This window comes from Macrobrachium nipponense, chromosome 30, assembly GCF_015104395.2.
Source record: "Macrobrachium nipponense isolate FS-2020 chromosome 30, ASM1510439v2, whole genome shotgun sequence".
NCBI lineage: Eukaryota > Metazoa > Arthropoda > Malacostraca > Decapoda > Palaemonidae > Macrobrachium > Macrobrachium nipponense.
Window position 1 is genome coordinate 486,277 of NC_087218.1, and position 23,092 is coordinate 509,368.

The following is a 23,092-nucleotide window of genomic DNA, read 5'->3' on the forward strand; positions in this document are numbered from 1 at the left end:
AATGTAATGAGATTTTTTTTCTATTCCATATCAAAACATGCGTGTTCCGAAATGTTGAGCTCGAATATAAAAAAAAGGTGTCAGCTTACTTTAAAAAAAGTAGTTGCATTTCACTAATTTCAGTTTTAAATAGAGCGATTGACGTTTTTTACGAATTTCAGAAGCAATAATAATGAAATCTTTTGAATGTCAGTTCTTATCATAAATTCACCCTGATGTTTAGGTCTTCCAAATGGCTACTTGTAAAGCTCTAGGCATCACAGTTTTCCGGTAATATTTATGATCACATAAAGGGAATAGTGCCGTCAGTGCACCTCATAATGTGTACGGTAGGCTCTAATTAAGGTTCTTTGCACCGACCCTTTGGCCTGTAGCTGCAACCACTTTCATTTCTTATATTGTACCACCGTTCGTATTCTTTCTTCCATCTTACTTTCCACCCTAACAATTGTTCCAAAGTGCAACTGCTTTGAGGTTTTCCTCCTGTAACACCTTTCAGACCTTTTTACTGACCATTTCCGTGTCAGTGCTGAATGACCTCAAAGGTCCGAGAGTTTGGCCTTTGGCCTACATTCTACATTCAATCTATCATCTTTCTATCTTTCTATCTATCTATCTATCACATGCTCGAATAGAACAATGCCCATGTTTTCAAGTGGCAAAGAAACAACACTACCCAAAGAAAGCCTTCACCCTCAGTGCAAGGAATTTACTTCTTCCAGATTCCTGGTTCCTTAAACTAAGCGTGGAAGGAATCAAACAAAATCTTTCTGGAATCATCATCAGATTTTGTCGTTCTGCATGACGAGGAAGTTGTAGTTGAGTGTCTTAGGAATACTTGCTTTAATAGCGAGAAAGGGTTCATGTCCATTCTGTGTTACCAGGAATCTATGATGAAGAAACTATTGTAGAGTATCCAAACGACTGCCTCTGCTCGCCTCTGCTCACTTCATCCCAGGTGCAACTTTTACTTTGCCAGTCAATCGAAAGAGGATGTTTGGAATGAATTTTTTTCCCTTTATTTTATCAAATCCAGACTTCTTACCTTTCTTTCTCACAGTCTGGAGGAATGACTGGGACGCAAATTCCCGAGATGTTCTCTACTAGTATTGTAGCAGTCCCAGTTTTTTTTACCGTGACCCTAGGTTAGGTTAGGTTAGGTTAGTTCAAAACTGGTTATCAGGTGTTTTGGGTGTGGGAAACATAATGAGATGATTTTTTAAAAGATTCTATGAATAGTTTTAAAGACATGGCGTCTCGCTTTTTCAGGGAAGGTTAGGTGTTCAGTTACAGTTCTGGAATATGCGACTGGAACCGGAAGCACAACTTAAGGAATTCCAGGAGGATCTGAATGTGCCAAAAACCAACCGGAAGTCAGATGTTGTGTGTTTATTTTCATTGACGGGGCAGCGGTTGTTCAAATCCTTACAGCCACCTCAGTTGGACTTTTCAGTGTAATGATAAGAAATCATTGGGTGGCAGTTAATATATGTGGGATGTGGGTGATTTCTTATCAATCACTGAATTTTTACCAAGTTTGGAAACCAGTTTGCCATTCATCTTTCAGTGTGTCCTAGATTAGCGGAGATAGCGCAATTTCCTCCACTTTCGTGTGTTGATTACCCAGAAACTCACACATTTCAGGACAAAATTTGGGTAACTTTAAAAACTAATAAAACACTCAAGCTCTCTTAAGAACATCTGACATTGTAAGTTTTCTGCAAAAGCAAATTGTTGTGTGGGCTTTGTCTGTCAGTCAGCACTTTATTCTGTCCACCCTCAGATCTAAAAAAAACTTCTGAGGCTAGAGGGCTGCAAATAAGTTTGGTGATCATCCTTACTCCAATCATCAAACATACCAAATTGTAGCCCTCTAGTTTCAATAGTCTTTATTTTATCTAAGGTTAAACTCAGTCATAATCGTGCGTCTGTCAACGTCATAGGTCAGGCACCACCGGGTTATGGTTAATGTTTCATGGGCCGTGGCGCATACAATATTATACCAGGACCACCGAAAATATATGTATTTTTGATCGCCTTGATTATACGATGTACAGAAAACTCTATTGCGCAATTTTTTACTTGTTTACATAAGGTTACAAACAAGCTTTCATGCAATCATTTCTCTCCTACATTGGCATCAAGTTCCTCAGGGATGTAAAAAACGACGGCTTGTTTCAATTTTATTTCTAATAATGCTCTTAATAACATACACAATGAAAGCATAACAATGAAGCAATTCAAATCAATCTAGGAACTTCAAAACTCAGAAAATGTCTGATTAACTAAACACAAGAATTGCAGATCTTATTAGTGTGAGATCCTTGCAGGTTTGCAGGTGTGATGCTTAAGACAGGTGTCCCAGCAGCATTTGGAGCCAGGGTTTTTGCAGTAGCCATCGTGAGCACATAGCTGGAAATATCAAAGAAACGATTTAATGAGTGTTAAGAACTTCGTTGGCTGTTTCAGCTCATAAGGCTCATTTCAGTTGAAAGGAGAACTTATTAACATAACGTTTTTAGAAACAATATTTCATCTGAGATGTCTGGAGGTACTTACAGCTGGCCCAGCGGTGACACCATCACGTGGACAGAATGGCCTGTGCTCGGGACATTTACCTGGATGCTCTGATGGGGACAAATGCAGAAAAATATATCAGTTCGCTGGAGAATACTACAGAATTTCTTCTACTACGTCATATTTTGCTTATCAGGGATTTATTCCAATGTCGAGAAGCGTAAAATGAAACCATCATCGAGTTTAAAGGATAAGGAAGGATTCTGTTAATTAATCTCAAAACTGAAGTCTCACCTTCAACCGAGAACTGAGGCCCAGTTCCATCGTTGCAGCAGTATTTGCTGTTGGTGAGGGGGTTTGTGCACCAGTGGACGCAGTCCTTGGGTGGTGGTGGTATGGGTCTGATAGGGCGGACCCCATTGGAGGCGGCCACGGCCACCATGGCAAATAACAGAACCAGACGGACCTGAATAATAAGGATGACATGTAAGAATTCGCCAACAATATAACAGATTTTTTAAAAGCATCACAGGTGAGAGAAAAGTCTTGCTGACTATCTTTCTTAGCAGTGGAAATAATCTATCTAAACGTATTCCAGCTATCTCCCACTTTCTTCCTAACAGATTAATCCTTTTAAAAATAGGTCGGAACTTTTCTTCATTTTCATTCAAGTATCGATGAAAACTTCTGTACTTTCCTGGTAATCAGACATGTCAAGATCCACAAATAACGACATGAGTTCACACACAAAAGTATATATGAAACTATATTTACCATTTTGACAAGAGGACAGTGACCGTAGACTGGAGAGTCTGAACTCGCTCAAGTGACAGTTGAAGTCTGTCTTCGGCTGAGCCTCCGCTACCTTTATACTCTCCACTAGCGAAGCCGTTTGTTCGTTTGTGCGTTGGTCTTCAAGAATCGCGTCCACGCAGCGGCTACACTGTTACGTTGACGATCATTGTTTTGACTTCAATTCGAGGAACAGCGGTAATGACTGGATTTCTGTTTTCCTATTCTCTCCTCTCTCTCTCTCTCTCTCTCTCTCTCTCTCTCTCTCTAAATACAATTTCTGCAAGCGCTCGGCATCCTATCCTTGTTTATGGCAGATGCGTTATGTTAGGTATAAATACAATTACTTCGCCAGGTGATGTTCATAATAAGCAACTTAACCTAGTCTTATGTTGTTGCAAATTCTGTACACTCAGTCTCTCCGTTGGACATCCATCGCTCATGGCCACAAGTCAGTTGCATGCCGTTTTGTCTGCCACTTCCTTATTTGTATGTATATGCTTGGTTGTGTAGCAGGTAATTGTTATTAGTATGCTTTTTAAGATGAGAACCTGATAGCTGTCACATATTTTTTTTAATACGTATCCTTCCATTCAGTTTTTAATAAACATATTTTTTTTGTCTTCTATATGAGCATTTTATCCTTAAAAAGTCTATATATAGTATATATATGATGTATGGTATATATATTATATATATATATATATATATATATATATATATATATATATATATGTATAATTGGCTATGTACCATTTAAATGCGCCGCACAATAATAATAATAATAACAATAATGATAATAATAATAATAAAAATAATAAAAAATAAATAAATTAATAATAATATAATAATATAATAATAATCATAATAATAAAGAAATCTTAACGGTATGGATTTGGATTTAGATTTTTTACACGTTAAAAGGAAAAATCACTGAAAGGAGAAGTCATTTTTAATAATATATGCCATAAGTTCTCTGAACTTGCAACTGTTCCTTCAGAGGAAAATATCTGTCGAACCATTCCCATAAGAGGGGCTCAGCTGATAGCAGCTAATCCATTTTATTGACCCATGGGACTTGTTGGCAACCCTTTGTTTGAGTGTGCAAATATATCCAGTATATATATAAACATATATATAAACATATATATATATATATATAATATATATATAGGTAGATAGATAGATAGATATACACACACACACACACACACACACACACACACATATATATATATATATTATATATATATATATATATATATATATATATATATATTGTTACGAAGTGCCAAGTATCTGGTTTCTACGCTTGCCATTCATTTAATGTTACCTCACAAAAGCCAGACACCTGAACCCTCATCACAGGTATCAAACGACTGAATGCTCTAAAGGCAACAGTGATCCCTTAACAACTTACCAGTATTGCAGAAAATCAGACTAAGTTCATCAAAACAAGTGTCAGGTAATCTTGTAAGTAATTAAATTAATCAAAGGGCATCACTCCATCAACAACTTTAAAAGTCTAAGTATTTCGCTGATTTCAGAAGTCTAAGTACTTCCTAGTTCTAAGTCACTTCAAGTAAATTGAAGGAAAGCAAATCAATTACCACTCTATGTTTCTACCTAACATAAATATAATCAAATGCAAATATACTGGTTATAAATGAAATATTACTTAATAAAAATTTTAAATACAAAAATTTATTATTAAATTCAAAATTTATAAGTAAAATTCACAACTATCAGGGAAAATTACTGTTACATGAAAATCACAAAGTAAAGTTTAATTAATTCTTGAATCAAATTAAGTAAAATTAAATCAAAATTAATTTATCACAAAATTCAAGAAAAAAAATTAATTCAATTGAAATTCAAAAGTGTTAGGCAATAATTGAAAATTTGAAATTAATTCACAAGTGCTAAACAATAATAAAACTTGAAAAGAATTCTAAGTAAATGCAAATTAATTCACAAATGTTAAATTTAATTAAATGTGCAATGATTAAGCAATGAAAATAACTAAATTAAATTGTGAATGCAAATAAAAATATGAAATAAAAAGGCACACTTCAATAAGAAAATGAACAAGTGCACAAACAATGGAACAAACACAAAACACAAAAATACGCAATGTGTAAAAGTGTAAATCTTTTTCACTCAAAACATTGTAACCATCAGTTTTTACCAAACCTTCATAACCATCTGTTATCAGTTAACCACTGTTCCTATCAGTTATTAGTTAACCACAGTTCCTATCCGTTATTAGTTGCAACTAATAAAAATATAAACACACTTTACTTGGTATACCATTTTCTTTCTTTGATGCAGGCTTGTTTCACTTTAGCAAAAACCAGGCACCGTTACGAAACAATGTTTGTTCAGATTCCACAAAAACACTAAATAACACTAAACAAACTCTAAGAAATATCAAAAATGAAATTCTAAGTTACGAGTAACCAATGTACGTTACGCTAATATAATCTCAAGGATGTCGCGGAAGAGAGAGAAAGAGAGAGAGAGAGAGATGTTAACACCTCGCGGTTCTAGGATATAATAAATTCTCTTCCCTTGCAGAAACTGGACAGATGAGATAACAAAACGTTTTGAGACAATAATGCTTCCAGAAGCTTCGAAATCTTAAGAACGCAACTTTCATACAAAAATGTGTTATCTCCACGTGGCTTTGATAAAGACATACACGTATGAGACAATTCTGTTAAAAAAAAAGACACGTACTCTATTCGATCGACACGGAGCAGAAGGCTTATCACATACGATGACAGATTCCCAAAACACAAATGAAGATTTGAGCTCGCTTATCAAACATGTTGACAAATTAGGAAAGCAAACGGATCTCGCCGTGCCTCTAATCTCACAGTGCTGACATAAAAGGGAAACAATCGTAGTTTCGAATGGACAGAGAAAATCTTTCTCTTTTACATTCTACGTTATATATATATATATATTCTTTTATAATATGTTATGCAAAATCTGAACACACATTTTAAAACATCCTATCTCTAAGCTATCTAGGAATCTGAAAAAATGTTACACAATTCTACATAACAGTCACAAAGGGGATATATGCATTTGAAAGTAGCAATATATAATATCATATATATATATAATATATATATATATATATATATATATATATATATACGTATATATATATATATATATATATATATATATATATATTCTGGATATATATGCATACTAAAACTAAGGCCTACCAACAAGTCCCATAGGTCATCAAATGATTGGCTGCTATCAGCTGAGTCACTCTTTATGGGTATAGATCAAAGATATTTCATATAAAAAAAGCAGTTGCAAGTTAAAAGAACTTATGGCATCAATTATTATAAATTACATTTCCTTACAGTGATTTTCCCAAGTGTAAAAATCTCCATCCTAAAACATACAATCCGTTAAGATTTCTCTATTATTACTATTATTATTATATTATTATTATTATTATTATTATTATTATTATTATTATTATTATTATTATTATTGTTGTTGTTGTTGTTGTTGTTGTTATTGTTGTTGTTGTTTGTGCATCATTTTAATGGTACATGCCAAGTATATATATTTAGTAGACTTTTCCTGGGTGGAATGCTCATACAGTTGACAGAAAAATATGTTTTATTAAAAATTGAATAAACGAATACTTAACAGGAAAAAAAATACGTGACACATGGGTGCTCATTTTAAAAAGAATACAACAATTATCCACACAATCAAGCAATGGCGCCTCAGTGGCGTGGTCGTATATTGTTGGCGTACCACCACGGTGGCTGCAAGTTCGATTCTCGGGCATTCCATTCAGGTGTGAGAGAGTATATTTCTGGTGATAGAAGTTCACTCTCGACGTGGTTCGGAAGTCACATAAACGCCGTTGGTCCCATTGCAGAATAGCCACTGGGTCCATGCAATGTAAAAACACCATACAAACAAACAAATACACAATCAAACAAATGCATACATAAAAGCTAATTACTGACAAAACGGTTTTGCAACTGGCTGTGGATAAGCGATGGATGTCCAACGATGAGACTGTGTGTACAGACTTTGACACAGCATAAGACTCGGTTAAGTTGCTTATTATGAACATCACCCAGGGGAAGCAATTTGTACCTGACACCTAACATAACCCATCTGCCATAGATAGGATAGGATGCAGAACGCTTACCGAGAGAGCAGAGATTGCATTAAGGGAGAGAGAGAGAAGGAGAGATGGCTGGAAGACAGAGAGAGAGAGAGGATGAGAAAATAGGAAAACAGGAATTCACCATGACTGCTGTTCCACGAACTGAAGTCAACACAATAATCGGCAACGTCACAGTGTAGATGCTGCGTGGAAGCGATTCTTGAAGACCAACGCACAAACGAACAAACGGCCTCACACAAGTGGAGAGTATAAAGGCAGCGGAGACTCAGCCGAAGACAGACTTCAACCATCACGTAAGCGAGTTCAAACTCTCCAGTCTACAGTCACTGTCCTCTTGTCGAAATGGTAAGTATAGTTTCGTATATAATTTTATATGTGAAATCATGTCGTCATTTATGGATCTTGACATGTCTGATTACCGGGAAAATAGAAAATACACAAGTTTTCATCAATACTTGAATGAAAATGAAGAAAAGTTCCGACTGATTTTTAAAAGGCTTTATCTGTGAGGAAGAAAGTGCGAGCTGGTTGGGGTATGTTTTTGACAGATTATTTCTACTTCTGAGAAAGATAGTCTGCAAGACTTTTTTCTCTCACCCATGATGCTTTTCAAGAATCTATGATATTGTTGGCAATTTCTTACATTTCATCCTCATCATCCAGGTCCGTTTGGTTCTGTTATTTGCCTTGGTGGCCGTAGCCGCGTCCAAAGGGATCAGACCCATACCACCACCACCCAAGGACTGCGTCCACTGGTGCACAAACCCCCTCACCAACAGCAAATACTGCTGCAACGATGGAACTGGGCCTCAGTTCTCGGTTGAAGGTGAGACTTCAGTTTTGAGATTAATTAACAGAATCCTATCTTATCCTTAAAACCCGATGATGGTTTCATTTTACGCTTCTCGACATTGAAATAAATCCCTGATCTTCAAGGAACGTAGTAAAAGAAATTCTGTAGTACTTTTCAGCGAACTGATTTATTTTTCTGCATCTGTTCCCATCAGAGCATCCAGGTAAATGTCCCGAGCACAGGCCATTCTGTCCACGTGATGGCGTCACCGCTGGGCCAGCTGTAAGTACCTCCAGACTTCTTGGATGAAATATAGTTTCTACAACCTTATGTCAACAAATTCTCCTTTCAACTGAAATGAACCTTATGAGCTGAAACAGCCAACGAAGTTCTTAACAGTCATTAAATCTTTTCTTTGATATTTCCAGCTATGTGCTCACGATGGCTACTGCAAAAACTATGGCTCCAAATGCTGCTGGGACACCTGTCTTCAGCATCACACCTGCAAACCTGCAAGGATCTCACACTAATAAGATCTGCAATTCTTGTGTTTAGTTAATCATACATTTTCTGTGTTTTGAAGTTCCTAGATTGATTTGAATTGCTTCATTGTTATGTTTTTCATTGTGTATGTTATTAAGAGCATTATTAGGAATAAAATTGAAACAAGCCGTCCTTTTTTACATCCCTTAGGAACTTGACGCCAATGTAGGAGAGAAATGGTTTGCATGAAAGCTTGCTTATACCTGTATGTAAACAAGTAAAAAATAGCGGCGGCAAAGTTTTCTGTACATCGTATAATCAAGGCCACGAAAATACACATATATTCCTGTGTTCTCGGTATAATATTGTATGAGCCACAGCCCATGAAACTTTAACCACTACCCGGTGGTGCCTGACCTATGTCGTTGACAGACGCACGATTATGGCTAAGTTTAACCTTAAATAGAATAAAGACTGTTGAGGCTAGAGGGCAACAATTTGGAATGTTTGATGATTGGAGGGAGGATGATAAACACACAAATTTGCAGCCCTCTAACCCAAGTAGTGTTTTAGATCTGAGGGTGGAAAGAACAAAGAGCAGACTGACAGACATAGCCATCACAATGGTTTTAATCTTCGATATCATACATACATACATATATATATATATATATATATATATATCTATATATATATATATATATATATATATATACTATCAAAGAATGAAACGTGATGTATGTGAAGAAAATAAAAATCAGTAGAAATAATATTTTAAACAAATGTCCAAAACGGGGTGTTTCAGTGCTTACTCAAAAGAGGCAGTTAATTAAACCCTAGATTGAGATAACACAGCAGCCTGGATATTTCAGTAATTAAAAACAAAAACACTATATAAATATTCTACGTAAAAACTCAGGTCTCAGTTTCACAGCAGTAATGCAGGGGTTGAGTATGTTTAATTATGATTATATTGATTTATACTTCGTTGCGAATGAGATACCAGTGTAGCAAGTTTTATGTCATGTATCCAATTATATGGTACACACATATACTATATGTGTGAGTGTGTGTATCCGTATATATAGTATATTTCATTAGATATCGTTATGACAAATTATCCACACGAATTAAAAGTTATTTCATCAAAGCGATGAAAAGAAATACGCGATAGGCTTATGCTACAAATGATTTAGTGCACCATCAAAGAAATTACGAGTTACGCTCAGGAAAATCTATTCGTCATGTGCTTTATTTTAAACTTCCATGAAAGACAAATAAAAGAAGGGAGTGGGAAATAAATAAATAAATAAAAACTGTTTGAAAAATTACCGATTTCAAGGATATCCATAGACCGCATTCGGTCATGTTCCAAGACGCAGCAGGACATTACTATATAAGACTTTAGAGTCCTTGGCAAATGAGAACATCGTTCGAGTTCGGTCCTTTGAAGTTTGAACTTTCGCTTCGGGGCGTTTTGGGCGGTGGACATTTAACTGGAGTTTGCTAAGTGATCCCTTTTTATCTCTCTCTCATGCTCTCTCATCTCTCTCTCCCTCTCTCTCCTCCTCCTCAGGAACGGCGTGTTCAATTTATCGTAGCCTAATTGATCATGTTAACGTTGTGAAGTTTCTAAAAGAAAAAAAAACTAACACGGGACTAGACAACAGCTGGCACTTGAGATTTCCGTCGAATGTTGCCACTTCGTTGGTCAAGTTATGATAAACCCGGGGCTTCTGAAAGGTATTACAGGAACTTTACTATATTATTACTAATATTCCATGTTTGCTCTGAGGATTTTAGCCTTGCTTTGTGTGTGTTGTTTCGTACAAGTCTTTGGCAGTCATTATACCTATTTCTGTGGGCGTTTACCCATAATCTGATTTGAGTAAACGCCCAAGATTTAAGAGTTACGCATAGGTCTAAAGCTTTGTCATTTCCAGGATGTCTTTGGTATGAGTTTGAATTTTGAATTCCTCTCCTAACAGTAAACTTTCACGTATGATAAAGCTACTCTCTTTAGCAACAGGTATGTATTGATTGATTTTTTTTTTTTTTTTTTTTTTGGCAAATTTAATGTCTTTTGTCGTAATTTTGTTTAAATTTCAATTGTCATAAACTTACTTTTTAAATTTTTATGATAAATTTTAAGCTTTACATTTTTTTAGATTTTTCTTTATAAAAAAATCTACTCAATTATTCAATTTAGAGTAAAATTACAGTTTCAACCATTATGGGAAAACTGGAATAAAAATATATTTGTTGCATCAGAAATAATGTAGTTCCAACGGATTTAACATTTATTTTGACTGCAAACCATCCGATTTAGAGATTTACTATGTAATTGGAGTTAAAACAACGAGTTTTTTAGTTTTTCCAGAAAAATCCCTAGACCTACCTAGACCTATCCATGGAGCACCTACAGATTCGCGGACCCACTCGACCGCCGACCGAAATCGGCGGAAGAACACCAAAACCCATATGGCGGCGATACCAAAACAACAACAAAGAAAGTAGGGAGCGACTACATATCCGCGACGATCGATTTATGTGTGCTGTCAGTAAGGCCGTGGCGGAGCGGCGCTTCGCGCCTTATCCGCATATTTAAAGATTCTTCGCAAGCACGGCATGTACGGCAAGAGGTAATGTTGCGCTGCGCGCGCTAGCCACAGGGTTTACAGAAGGCTACTTACCGTGGCAGATCACACCTGAAGGCGTTCCTGTTGAAGTCGATCCGACAAATATTAGTAGCTCCACAACACTCGCAGTTTTTTTTGCTTTAGAATGAAATTATGTCTTTGAGCATATTCAATCACAACTTCTTTACCACCACTAGACAAATAATGATAAAATTCACCGTAACCCACATTGCACTGCAAACAATCGGTAGGAAATCGAAGGTCTGTCAAAATTAATGCCAGAAGGGCCAGCCACTGCCTCTGCCATAGGTACAGGAAGACAAAATGCCGTTTTTTGCTTCATTATTCGAGTATTCAGTCAAACAAGGATACCAGTGGACACTGGACAGGTAACTTTTTTACTCCGCTGAAATGCTAGTGAAACTTAGTTTTCGACTAAAGTCGTTCGTAATTGGTTATGAAACCCATGACGTCATAACGATGTCACACCTCTCAGCCAATAATGAGTAACTGGAACTGCTTTTGTTTGCGTAAGAAAGTAAGTTAGAGGGCTCATTAAAAGTAAACCTTATTACCAAGGGGGGTAGAGGAAACTCCTCTCCCGACTTAGGAAAAATTAGAGGTAAAAACTTAATTTTTTTTTTTCTCTGTAAGTATGCATTAGCGACAATAATGTATGAGAAGAAGTGTTTTGTTATCACGTGCTTTACTCGGGAAAAATATTAATATAATAGATTTCCCATAATGGTTGAAACTGTAATAATACCCAATTTAGTTTTTTAATCTTTTAAGTTTCTTTTGTAATAAATTTAGTTTAATATTTGTGATATTTACTTTATTTTTGTAATTTACCATTTTATTGTCATAAATTTAGCTTTATTTTTCTAAAAAGTGTTTACTTTGTTTAATTTGTTTAATATTGACTTGTTCAATCTGTATGTACTGTTCTTGAACAGTATACACAGTATCAATCCTCCACCCCTTTAGGGGCGGTCCCCCTCAAGGGGTGGAGGAGCCCCCATGTTCTGCATAGTAGGTCGTATGACCTACTCTGCAGATTTTTGGGTGGTTTTGAGCTAATCAAACTTTCAGGTGGTGTGTATAGACCTAATCTATTAAGTTTCTTGTAAATCCAGTTAGGTATTGTTTAAATGTGCTTGGGTACTCCCACCCGGTCAAGTTTGCAGCAGCTCTCCAAGACTTGGGAAGTCAAATGTTGATGCTCTCAAATGTTTTGGTAGATCTAGGTAGTAACTCCGCGTCTAGTATTTCTTTGAAAACTACAGTTTCATTTAGTAATTGGGTTGCTTATTAAGAATTTACCGTTATTTTTGGGGGGGTCTACTGTAATTAACCCTACAGGGGCTGGTACTAAAAACGGCGAAATACATTTGACGCCCCAGTCCTTAGTGGCTGTCGTATTCGCGAGAACGTTCCTTGCAGTGAGGAGTTATTGCCTAGAATTACTAACATTTTAGCTTTGATTCCAATTTTATGTACAGGTCTGGCGCCTTGGAATGTTTTGCTTTAGAATTTTACTTTCCTGAAAATTGATTTTGTGGCTAAGTTAAGTCAGGTAAGTTTTGGCGCATATTCAAAAGGGTTTTGCCCATGTTAAATTTTTAGGCGTGAAGTTGGCGTTAGATTTAAAAGTTTTGAAAAGATTCGAATTTGGTATTTCCTTCCTCGCAACCGAAAATTTTTGGTTATAAGAGTTATAGGTAGCTTGAATTTCTGGTTATAGGTAGCTTGAATTTCTGGTTATAGGGGTTATAGGCAGCTTGAATTTCTGGTTATAGGCATTATAGGTAGCTTGAATTTCTGGTTATAGGGGTTATAGGCAGCTTGAATTTCTGGTTATAGGCGTTATAGGTAGCTTGAATTTCTGGTTAAGGGTTATAGGCATCTTGGATTCTTGGTTATAATTTGGTTTATAGGCAACGTTGAATTTCTGGTTTATAGGGTTATAGGCACCTTGAATTTCTGGTTTATAGGGGTTAATTTAGGGGTTAGTCTTGAATTTTTCTGGTTATATGGGGATATAGGTAGCTTGAATTTCTGGTTATAGGGGTTATAGGTAGCTTGAATTTCTGGTTATAGGGGTTATAGGTAGTGTGAAAATTATCAAATTTTCCCCGGACGGAGATTGTCAAGAGAATGCTTAGATTGCTGCTGCTAGCAGCTGGAATTGGTTTTATGAAGTTTCTCATTACTCAAACGCCTTAGTGACGTGGTCGGTATGGTCTTGGCCTGCCACCACTGGTTCCAAGCAACGTAAAAACGCCAAACAAACACTCAGTTTTCAGATCCTGTTAACAGACGGCATGGGAGCAATTTTTTAATTTTTTTTTATTTCTTAAAGTATGCAAATTTAAGGTTATGGATATTTTTTGTGCGGAATCAGGATATCAGTTTGCTTTGAGTGAGGCGTAGTCAAGTCAAGTTTGGCAAGTTTGTTGGTTAGTTTTAATACTATTAGGTTTACTCATAGCATAAGCAGTGTGTTGTTGCTATTCGTTAACATTTGAGTTTGTACGTTACTCGAACACAGGCAGGGAGTTCGTTCATCTACACGTACATAAGCAATGAACTTTACTTTATGAACACTATTAAAATACGTAAGTACGTGTCACCCAAGAGGGGTCAGGCGATTTGCTTTGCTAACTTGCCAACGGTATTCTTACTGTAATTGCTTTGGGGTGGTCGGAATTATTGGGAAAATATATAAATTTATTCATTTAATCCTAATAAGACAGCGGCTGAGTAACCTAATGCGAGTTTTTAATAATCAAAACAGGACGTTGCCTCCGTCTGTGGATGTGTTCACCACTCTAGTGATGGCCACGGACTATGCATAGCCGTTTTTGGAGAGACTAATGGAGGACTTTGATACACTTAGTAGTCACGAGGAACCGTACACCGGGTTAGGACTTCGCTTCCCTTCTTGGAACATCCTTCGTCGCTTATAATCCTTGAGTGGGATTCCGCATTCCGGGACAACCGTCGTCTAACATTATTCCTATGATGAAGGGTTTGGTATCGTCACGTATTTGTATACAAAGCTGTTCAGAATACGAACTCTGCGTATTTTGAGTTGATTTGTAACATTTTTCGTTGCAATAAATTATAATTTTTTGCTTTTTAGTGTGTCCATCAATCCCTACCTAATGAACTGCTGAAAACTATTTAGGAATAGTGTTTAATGTCTATTCAAGAGTTCCTTTAACTAGTAACAAGTTTTGAACCTCTTTTGGCCGTGATCTTAAGTTTTTTTTAATGTTACCGAACTTCAAGTGTTGTTTTTGAGCTCTAGAATGAGGTCACTCGTAAAGGTTATAGCTGCACAAGCAGGGAGTTTGTTACTCATAAACATAGCATTGTTTGATAGTCGCGCACAAGCTATAAGTTTATTAGTTAATTTTGAATACTGGCAATGAGTTTTGAATGTTACTCATGAACACCTGAAACAGTTCCGTGATGTTACCCACGAATACAGTCTGTAGTCTTTTGATGCCATCCATGAATGTGGGCAATGAATTTTCCATGAACTGTCAAATGCCTGTTAGGCGATCTGTGAACACCGTGAATAAATGGAATTATCGACACAGTAATTGATGTTGTTCATACTATCCTTTAAGGGCAGTGCTTTGTGGGGCCATAGGCGTAACTAGGAGTCTATTGTTGTGGGGGAGGGGGGGTGGGGGGAGCGCCAGCTGAAAATGGGAGACACTGGGCATGCACAAATTTTAATACTACTTTTTTTCTAAGTCACATGGAAAGTTATTAAGGTTGTTCTAAGATAATTAAGTTATCAATTTGTGAATCGCGTATTTATATAAAAAAAAATTATTTTTTATAGTTAATATAGTGAAACTCGACATCTAAATATGAAAAAAGCCAAAATACTTTAGTATAAAACTTTGTAATAATAATAATAATAATAATAATAATAATAATAATAATAATAATAATATAATAATAATAATCTCAGGCTGTTGATTACTGTCGTTGTGGTGATCAGTTGCTGGATGACGACCTCCAAGTACCTGACCGTCTTCCCCTTCAATTGGGTTGAATACCTGGTTGCCGGACGAAGCTCATCTGTTGCCAGAGGTTCCATTTACGTCGTTGTCGTTTATTCCTTCATTTCTTTCCATCATTGCTGAGTTTTGCTATTTAACCCATAGCTGGACCCTACCCCATCAGGGATAGGTACTCATTTACAGCTGAGTAGACTGAGGAAATTATGGTAAAGATCCTTTCCCAAGGAATCAACGCCGAGGAGAGCGGTCACCCATCCAACGACTGACCAGCCCCAATGTTGCTTAACTTGACTAAAGTCCATTGATGACCTAACCCACTCCTCCACGGTATGGTAAGAGCATCAAGGAAATAGATACCCTAATCCAGACTGTAAGGATTGTATCTGGGGACATCAGGATGGAGTTTGGAATAGAAAAATGCGCCTTAGTCAACATACAAAAGGGCAAAGTAACGAGAACTGAAGGGATAAAGCTACCAGATGGGAGCAACATCAAACACATAGATGAGACAGGATACAAATACCTGGGAATAATGGAAGGAGGGGATATAAAACACCAAGAGATGAAGGACACGATCAGGAAAAAATATATGCAGAGACTCAAGGCGATACTCAAGTCAAAACTCAACGCCAGAAATATGATAAAAGCCATAAAGACATGGGCAGTGCCAGTAATCAGATACTGCACAGAAATAGTGGAATGGACGAAGGCAGAACTCCGCACCATAGATCAGAAAACCAGGAAACATATGACAATACACAAAGCACTACACCCAAGATCAAATACGGACAGATATACATAACACGAAAGGAAGAAGTATAGAGGACTGCGTCAACATCGAGAACAGAGCACTGGGGCAATATCTGAAAACCCTTGAAGACGAGTGGCTAAAGAGTGCATGGGAAGAAGGACTAATAAAAGTAGACGAAGACCCAGAAATATACAGAGACAGGAGAATGACAGACAGAACAGAGGACTGGCACAACAAGCCAATGCACGGACAATACATGAGACAGACTAAAGAACTAGCCAGCGATGACACATGGCAATGGCTACAGAGGGGAGAGCTAAAGAAGGAAACTGAAGGAATGATAACAGCGGCACAAGATCAGGCCCTAAGAACCAGATATGTTCAAAGAACGATAGACGGAAATAACATCTCTCCCATATGTAGGAAGTGCAATACAAAAAATGGAACCATAAACCACATAGCAAGCGAATGCCCGGCACTTGCACAGAACCAGTACAAAAAGAGGCATGATTCAGTGGCAAAAGCCCTTTACTGGAGCCTGTGCAAGAAACATCAGCTACCTTGCAGAGTAGCATTGTATACGTAAGCAAATTAATGAACGCCACCCTCGTGGAATTGTTGGAAACTCGTTTTGTTCAGCACTTATAGTGGAAATGTGGTTTGGGTATTGGTTGTGACGACTCAAATGCCCTTGGCCAATTTGTGGGACAGCGAGCTGAAATCTGACTCCATACTAATGGATAAATATACAGTACGAAGAGCGCCGGGAAATGTGAATTATACTTAATTTTACCACTTTAGAACAATGTGTAATTAGAAGGTAAAGCTAAATATCAAATTATTTGTTTCATGGAGCTTGTACAAAGAAATTATTTCGATTTAATGGTATGAGAATTTGATAATGTGAAGGTCAGCTACACTTCCGTGGATAAAGGTCTTAAGCTACGTGACTAAATACAGGATTTAATGCAGGTGAACAGAATTTTAAGTCATAAATTATGAAAAAAAAAAAATCTGAAGTTAAATTTTTGTTAAAGCATTGAGCGACGTTTGTAATGGGCGGGGATAGGGGGGTGGGGGTGGGAGAGTGGAGGTCGTTTGGCAAACTAATCTGGATGACCCCATCAAGCTTTGAGATGCAAAGTTTCTTTTGCCAAAAACATTTAATCATTTGTTGTAACGATTCCCGTTTAATAGGTCGCTTCGATTCTGAATAACCTCATAGGTCCCAGCGCTTTCCCTTTTGCCTAAATTTCCTATAGGGTAATGACCATTAATTTCCACAACTATCCATGAAACCCCAGTAGGATGGTCGGGCCGTCAGTGCACCTGATGCGGTGCACTGTGCGCATTACTGAAGGCTCTTTGCAGCGTTCCTTCTTTCCTCTGGAAACAACCCCTTTCATTTCAGTGTCTCAGTGGCGTGGTCGGTATGGCCTTGGCTTGCCACCTCGGTGGCTGCGAGTTCGAAGGGTTTGGTATCTCGACCTGGTTCGGAAGTCACGTAAAGCCGTTGGTCCCGTTGCTGAATAACCAATGGTTCCATGCAACGTAAAAACACCATGCAAACATAATTGTTGTCTTGTTGGGCGGTAGCAAATGAGTGGTAGCCAGGCCCGATCACGACATAAATAAATAAATAAAAAAAAAAACAGCCGGGTTTTTGAGTTCATAATAAGCGATCAGGTTGCGACCCCGTCAGGGGGTAGTGCCGTCAGCACAACTCACGGAGTGCACTTTAGGCATTACTTAAGGTTCTTTGCAGCGTCCCTTCGGCACCTAGCTGCAACCCCTTTTATTCCTTTTACTGTACATCCATTCATATTATCTTTCTTCCATCTGTCTCTCCACCCTCTCCTAACAATTATTCCATAGTGCAACTGCTTTGAGATTTTCTTCCTGTTACACCTTTCAAACCTTTTACTCTCAATTTCCATTTCAGCGCTGAATGGCCTCATAGGTCCCAATGCTTGGCCTTTGGCCTAAATACTATATTCAATCAGTCAATATTCAACCAATGAATAATTTCAAAGTGACTGAAGGAGACGTTATAGGAAACCTTCCTTTTTAAGTTTTCTCGGGAATCATTATTTGTTCCCAAATTCTCGGAACTTGAAGGTTGTGACGTGAGTAGGAAAATGCTCCGGATTGGGGGGAGGACTCTTACCTTTATTATACGAGAGGTGAAATTGTGTCATTGTTTGTGCCGTCAATCGAATAATTTCCCCTTTGGCAGGAAACTCGGCGATATAGCCGCTCAATAGAAGGAAACTACATACAATACCCCCAGAGAGGATCTCTGATAAAAGAAAAAATAAAAAATAAAAAACAAAAACATTGGAGGACTGCGTCATCTACAAACCACCCTAAGCTGTATAGACACTTCAGTCAGCCATTTAGGAATATTATCTAACAAATGTAACTGAAATACCTATACTTACTTTGCCTACGAACCCACGTTCGATCCCCGAGACACATGGGCACGTTCAAGGTCTGTAGACCTAGACCTTGGGTACATTTCCTAAAAATCCATTAGGCTTTCGTTGACCTAAACAGTGAATTAAGTACATGGTTGATTGTCTACTGTCATGGTTCGTTGCTGGAGAGAGAGAGAGAGAGAGAGAGAGAGAGAGAGAGAGATTGAAAGGGGGGAGGGTGCGGGAGGGGTGTTGGTGAAGAAATAACTGCAGTAAGTAATCTGTGCTCTATGGAAATGTAGACTATAATATTATTTAAATGAAAAATGGCAGGACCTCGTAGAGGCTGTGTTGTTGTTGTGTGTGTGTGTGTCACTGTGTGTAGGAGGGTGTGTGTGTCTTTCTCCCAGGAAGACCTACTATTACTAAATAATAATGAATAATTCTTATTAGAATAAAACGATGTTTTCAAGAACTAGCAGCGTCAAAGAGAGAGAGAGAGAGAGAGAGAGAGAGAGAGAGAGAGAGAGAGATTCCTACAAATAATTATAGTACAGGTAGTGTAAGTAATCACAGTTGCGGGCTAATACGAGGATTGTTATCGATGATTATAAGCAGCTTGCTGTTTTCCTAGTAAGTTTTTCGTGTGCGTTTTCTATTGTCCGTTTTCTTTTCCTCGTTTGGAACAGGTTTTCTGTTGAGCTGTGTTGAGTCCCCTGTAACGGAACTGATGGAATGTCCTTCCATTTCAATGTCGACTTGAGGAGCAGCTCCTCGTTCCAGCATTCGCGGGTAGTCGCAATTCTGTTCTTTCCTTTACTGCATGTGTACCATTTTGAATTTTGGTTGCCACGCCTTCTCATAGTTTCGTTTAATTCGCACTGTTTATATTGCTAAAAGTGCACCGAATCAATCTGGTCGCAACTGAATTGTTGCAGTTAAATATACAGAATATTTTGGACTATTCTGTTGTTTTTTCGATTTGCAGGGACGTCGTCCTACCAACATTTTGGTAATTCAGTATACGAGATATGAAAGTGAAACTTAGTCAACATTCTTTCGTACAGATTCAGGTTTTGAAGACGATAAACTTTGTTTTTTTAACGTTGGGTCATTTTCGTTGACGTTGGGTCAGCCTAAGTTTTATAGTAGACACTGATAGCAACACACATATGTGTATATGTATAAGTACTATATATATATATATATATATATATATATATATATATATATATATATATATATGTATGTATGTATGTATATACTTCTAAAAGTTACCTTTAGATTATGATAAAAGCATCCTTAATGGGAGGACCAGCATGTTTGTTTGCTGTGTCAACCTCTAATATGAATCTGATATTCGGAGAACCCCATTTCCAAGAAAAGAACATACCTGACTTTATGTTTACTTTACCTGACAGGACTCGAGGTATTGTATACCTACTCTTGTTGACAGGTACACACACGTACATAGTTCATAAACGACCGTACCTATCGCTCTCACTTGTACTACAGAAATCCGAACCGCTTGACCGATCTAGACGAAATTTTGCATGCGGCGGTTCGTTTGAGCCCTGGAAGGTTTTCGCGTAGGTTTCATACCTGTACCTCCCCTTCCCCTTCCCCTTCCCCCATCCCCATTCCATTTTGTAACATGTATCGAGGTGTGTGTTTAGGTTTGTTTGGTAGGGGGTGTGTTCATGTTTAATAGAGGTGTGTTTAAACTTAGAGAGGGATGTGTTTAGGTTTACGGGAGGCGGGTATCAATTTAGCGAAGTGTTTTAGGTTTTAGGGGGGGGTGGGTTTTGAAGAATTTAATTGGTTTTTTATGTTCTGTGGAGGATATGTTTAGGTTTGGTGGGAGGGGAGTTTAGGTTGAGATGTGGATGTGTTTAGCTTTAGTTGGGTTGTGTTTTGGTTTAGTTGGGGCGTTTAGTTGGGGATGTGTTTTAGTGGTTTGTGGGGGGCGTGTTTCAATTTGAGGGGATTGTTGAGGTTTAGTGCGGGTGTGTTTAGGTTTGGTGGGAGGGGTGTTTTGTTTGTAGTGGGGGTGTTTCAGTTTAGTGGGAGTGTGGTTAAGTTTAGTGGGTGGTGTATGTTTAGGCTTAGTGGGGGATGTGTTAAGGTTTCATATATATATATATATATATATATATATATATATATATATATATATATATATATATGTATGTATGTATATAAATATATATATATATATATATATATATATATATATATATATATGATATGTATATGTATAACTGAATCACGAAAGTTAGGAAAGTGATAAATCCATAAATAAAGATATATGCCATGAAGGAAAATAAACGACAGAGTATCCGCAAGACCTTTCGACATTTAAACAGCCTTTACTAAGCAGATGAACTGACATACATGAGGAAAAAGACAAAACAAGAAGATTCGTATAACTGACAGATAGGGATTATAAAGAGATTAGTGCCTAGAATCCGACACACCTGGAAGATGAGTAACCTTCCCAAACAAGCATAAACAATGGGTGCAATTAAAAGTTTAAGACAATCATCTCTGATACAAGGACAAGACAATTAAAGGATTATAGGTGACAGCTATTCAGAACTTTGGTAAACAAAACCATATTCACAATACATATTCACAATACATGTTAGACATACATTACAACGAAGATAACTCTAAGGCAACTAATTTTTATTTAAGTCTGTAATTATATCTTTGAGGTCATTCTTAAATATGTTACAAATACAAGGGTCTAAATGAAAAAGGCCACGACTAACACTGAAATTACAATGAAAAGTAAGTTGTATCAAAGCAAATTCTAAAAGTTTTCGTGATAAGACATCTCTTGACCTTGTAATTACTGAACTACCAACCCAATTTATTCGGTGGTTGTTTTCACTTAAATGAATAAATATTGCATTAGATGTTTGCCCAGTTTTTACAGAATATTTATGCTGGCATAGCCTTACTTCTAGGCCCTTGCTAGACTGTGCAAGATAAAATGGGGGACAATACATACATGGAATTTTATATATTATGTTGTTGCTTTCTCTGAGGCCATTTTTTATTAACATTCCTTTTAGTGTGTTATTATAGGAAAAAACAAGGTTGACATTAAAAGCTTTTAACAATGATTTAATGGTTTCAAATCCGTTAAAATAAGGCAAACTGAATATGTTCTTAGAATTTTCTTTCTGTGTGTTACCTACACTATAAAACTTTTTGTGGGCTTTATTATAACAAATATCTAATATATGAGAAGGATAGCATAAATCTTTTCCTATTTTTCTTATGTATTCAATTTCTTGATCCAAATATTGTGGACTGACAATGCGCAATGCTCGTAAAAACATAGAAGAAAAAATTGATATTTTTATGTTAAGATGGTGGCCTGGGAAGTAATGAACATAAGTTAAGTTGTTGGTCGGTTTCCTATAAATACTGAATTTACATTGAAATGGTTCTCTATGTATCAAAACATCTAAGAAAGGAAGGCAATTTCCTTCTTCTAATTCTAGAGTAAACTTAATCGATGGTACCTGGTTATTTGATTTAGAGAGTAAATCATTTACATCAATACCGACAGGCAGAACAGCTAAAATAACATCAACATAACGATACCACTTTACAGGAATATAAATGATATTAGGTAAGTAGCGTTTTTCAAAGAATTCCATGTACAAGTTTGAGAGTAGTGGTGATAAAGGATTTCCCAGTGCCATGCCAAATATTTGTTGATAAAATTCACCATTGAATATAAACTTACAATCACAAATGCACAAACTTGTGAGTGAAATTATGTGACTTAAAGGTAGAGGTAATTCATACTGAGTTAGTTCATTACTAAGATATTCTAAAATAGAGTCTATAGGGACTTTAGTAAAAAGAGAACATACATCAAAACTAACGAATCTATCAGTAGGACAAAGAGCAATTTTGTTTAATTCATCAACTAAATCTAGAGAATTATATATATGAGAATCGGAGATGGTTCCACATAACGGGGACAAGATCTTAGTGATATATTTCGAAAGTTTATATGAAATAGTACCAATTGTACTGATAATAGGCCGCATAGGGTTATTTTCTTTGTGTGTTTTGACTAATCCGTACCAGTAAGGTAGCGAAGGAGATTTGACTGACAATTTGCCTAGTAGTTCTGTTTTATCTTTAAGGATATTTTTCACTGTGCTATTGAAGTTTTTTATGACTTGATCAAGGGGATTTTTGGTTAGTTCTTTATAAGTCACATCATCATCCAGTAGGGCTTGCATACGTGATATGTAGTCAGCTTTGTCTAAAATTACTATACTATTTAACTTATCAGCTACCTTACTTGTACGGATTAGTCAAAACGCACAAAGAAAATAACCCTATGCAGCCTATTATCAGTACAATTGGTACTATATCATATAAACTTTCGAAATATATCACTAAGATCTTGTCCCCGTTATGTGGAACCATCTCCGATTCTCATATATAT

At 36.9% G+C, this 23,092-nt stretch overlaps 2 protein-coding genes and 1 long non-coding RNA gene across 3 annotated transcripts; 2 read left to right on the forward strand and 1 right to left on the reverse strand.

Moving 5' to 3' along the window:
- Positions 1–2,175: 2,175 nt before the first annotated feature.
- Positions 2,176–3,412, reverse strand: LOC135202207 (uncharacterized). The gene is made up of 4 exons (XM_064231464.1): positions 3,292–3,412; positions 2,812–2,983; positions 2,560–2,627; positions 2,176–2,412 (listed from the first exon to the last, which is right to left on the reverse strand). The coding sequence occupies exons 1-4, from the start codon at positions 3,292–3,294 to the stop codon at positions 2,311–2,313; spliced, it is 345 nt and encodes a 114-aa protein (XP_064087534.1). The 5' UTR covers positions 3,295–3,412; the 3' UTR covers positions 2,176–2,310.
- Positions 3,413–7,701: 4,289 nt separating this feature from the next.
- On the forward strand, positions 7,702–8,950 carry LOC135201993 (uncharacterized). The gene is made up of 4 exons (XM_064231269.1): positions 7,702–7,831; positions 8,150–8,312; positions 8,494–8,561; positions 8,708–8,950. The coding sequence occupies exons 1-4, from the start codon at positions 7,829–7,831 to the stop codon at positions 8,807–8,809; spliced, it is 336 nt and encodes a 111-aa protein (XP_064087339.1). The 5' UTR covers positions 7,702–7,828; the 3' UTR covers positions 8,810–8,950.
- A 1,363-nt stretch (positions 8,951–10,313) lies between these two features.
- On the forward strand, positions 10,314–14,539 carry LOC135201994 (uncharacterized). The gene is made up of 3 exons (XR_010311630.1): positions 10,314–10,505; positions 10,706–10,791; positions 14,199–14,539. It is a non-coding gene; the product is annotated as an uncharacterized LOC135201994 (long non-coding RNA).
- Positions 14,540–23,092: the final 8,553 nt, after the last annotated feature.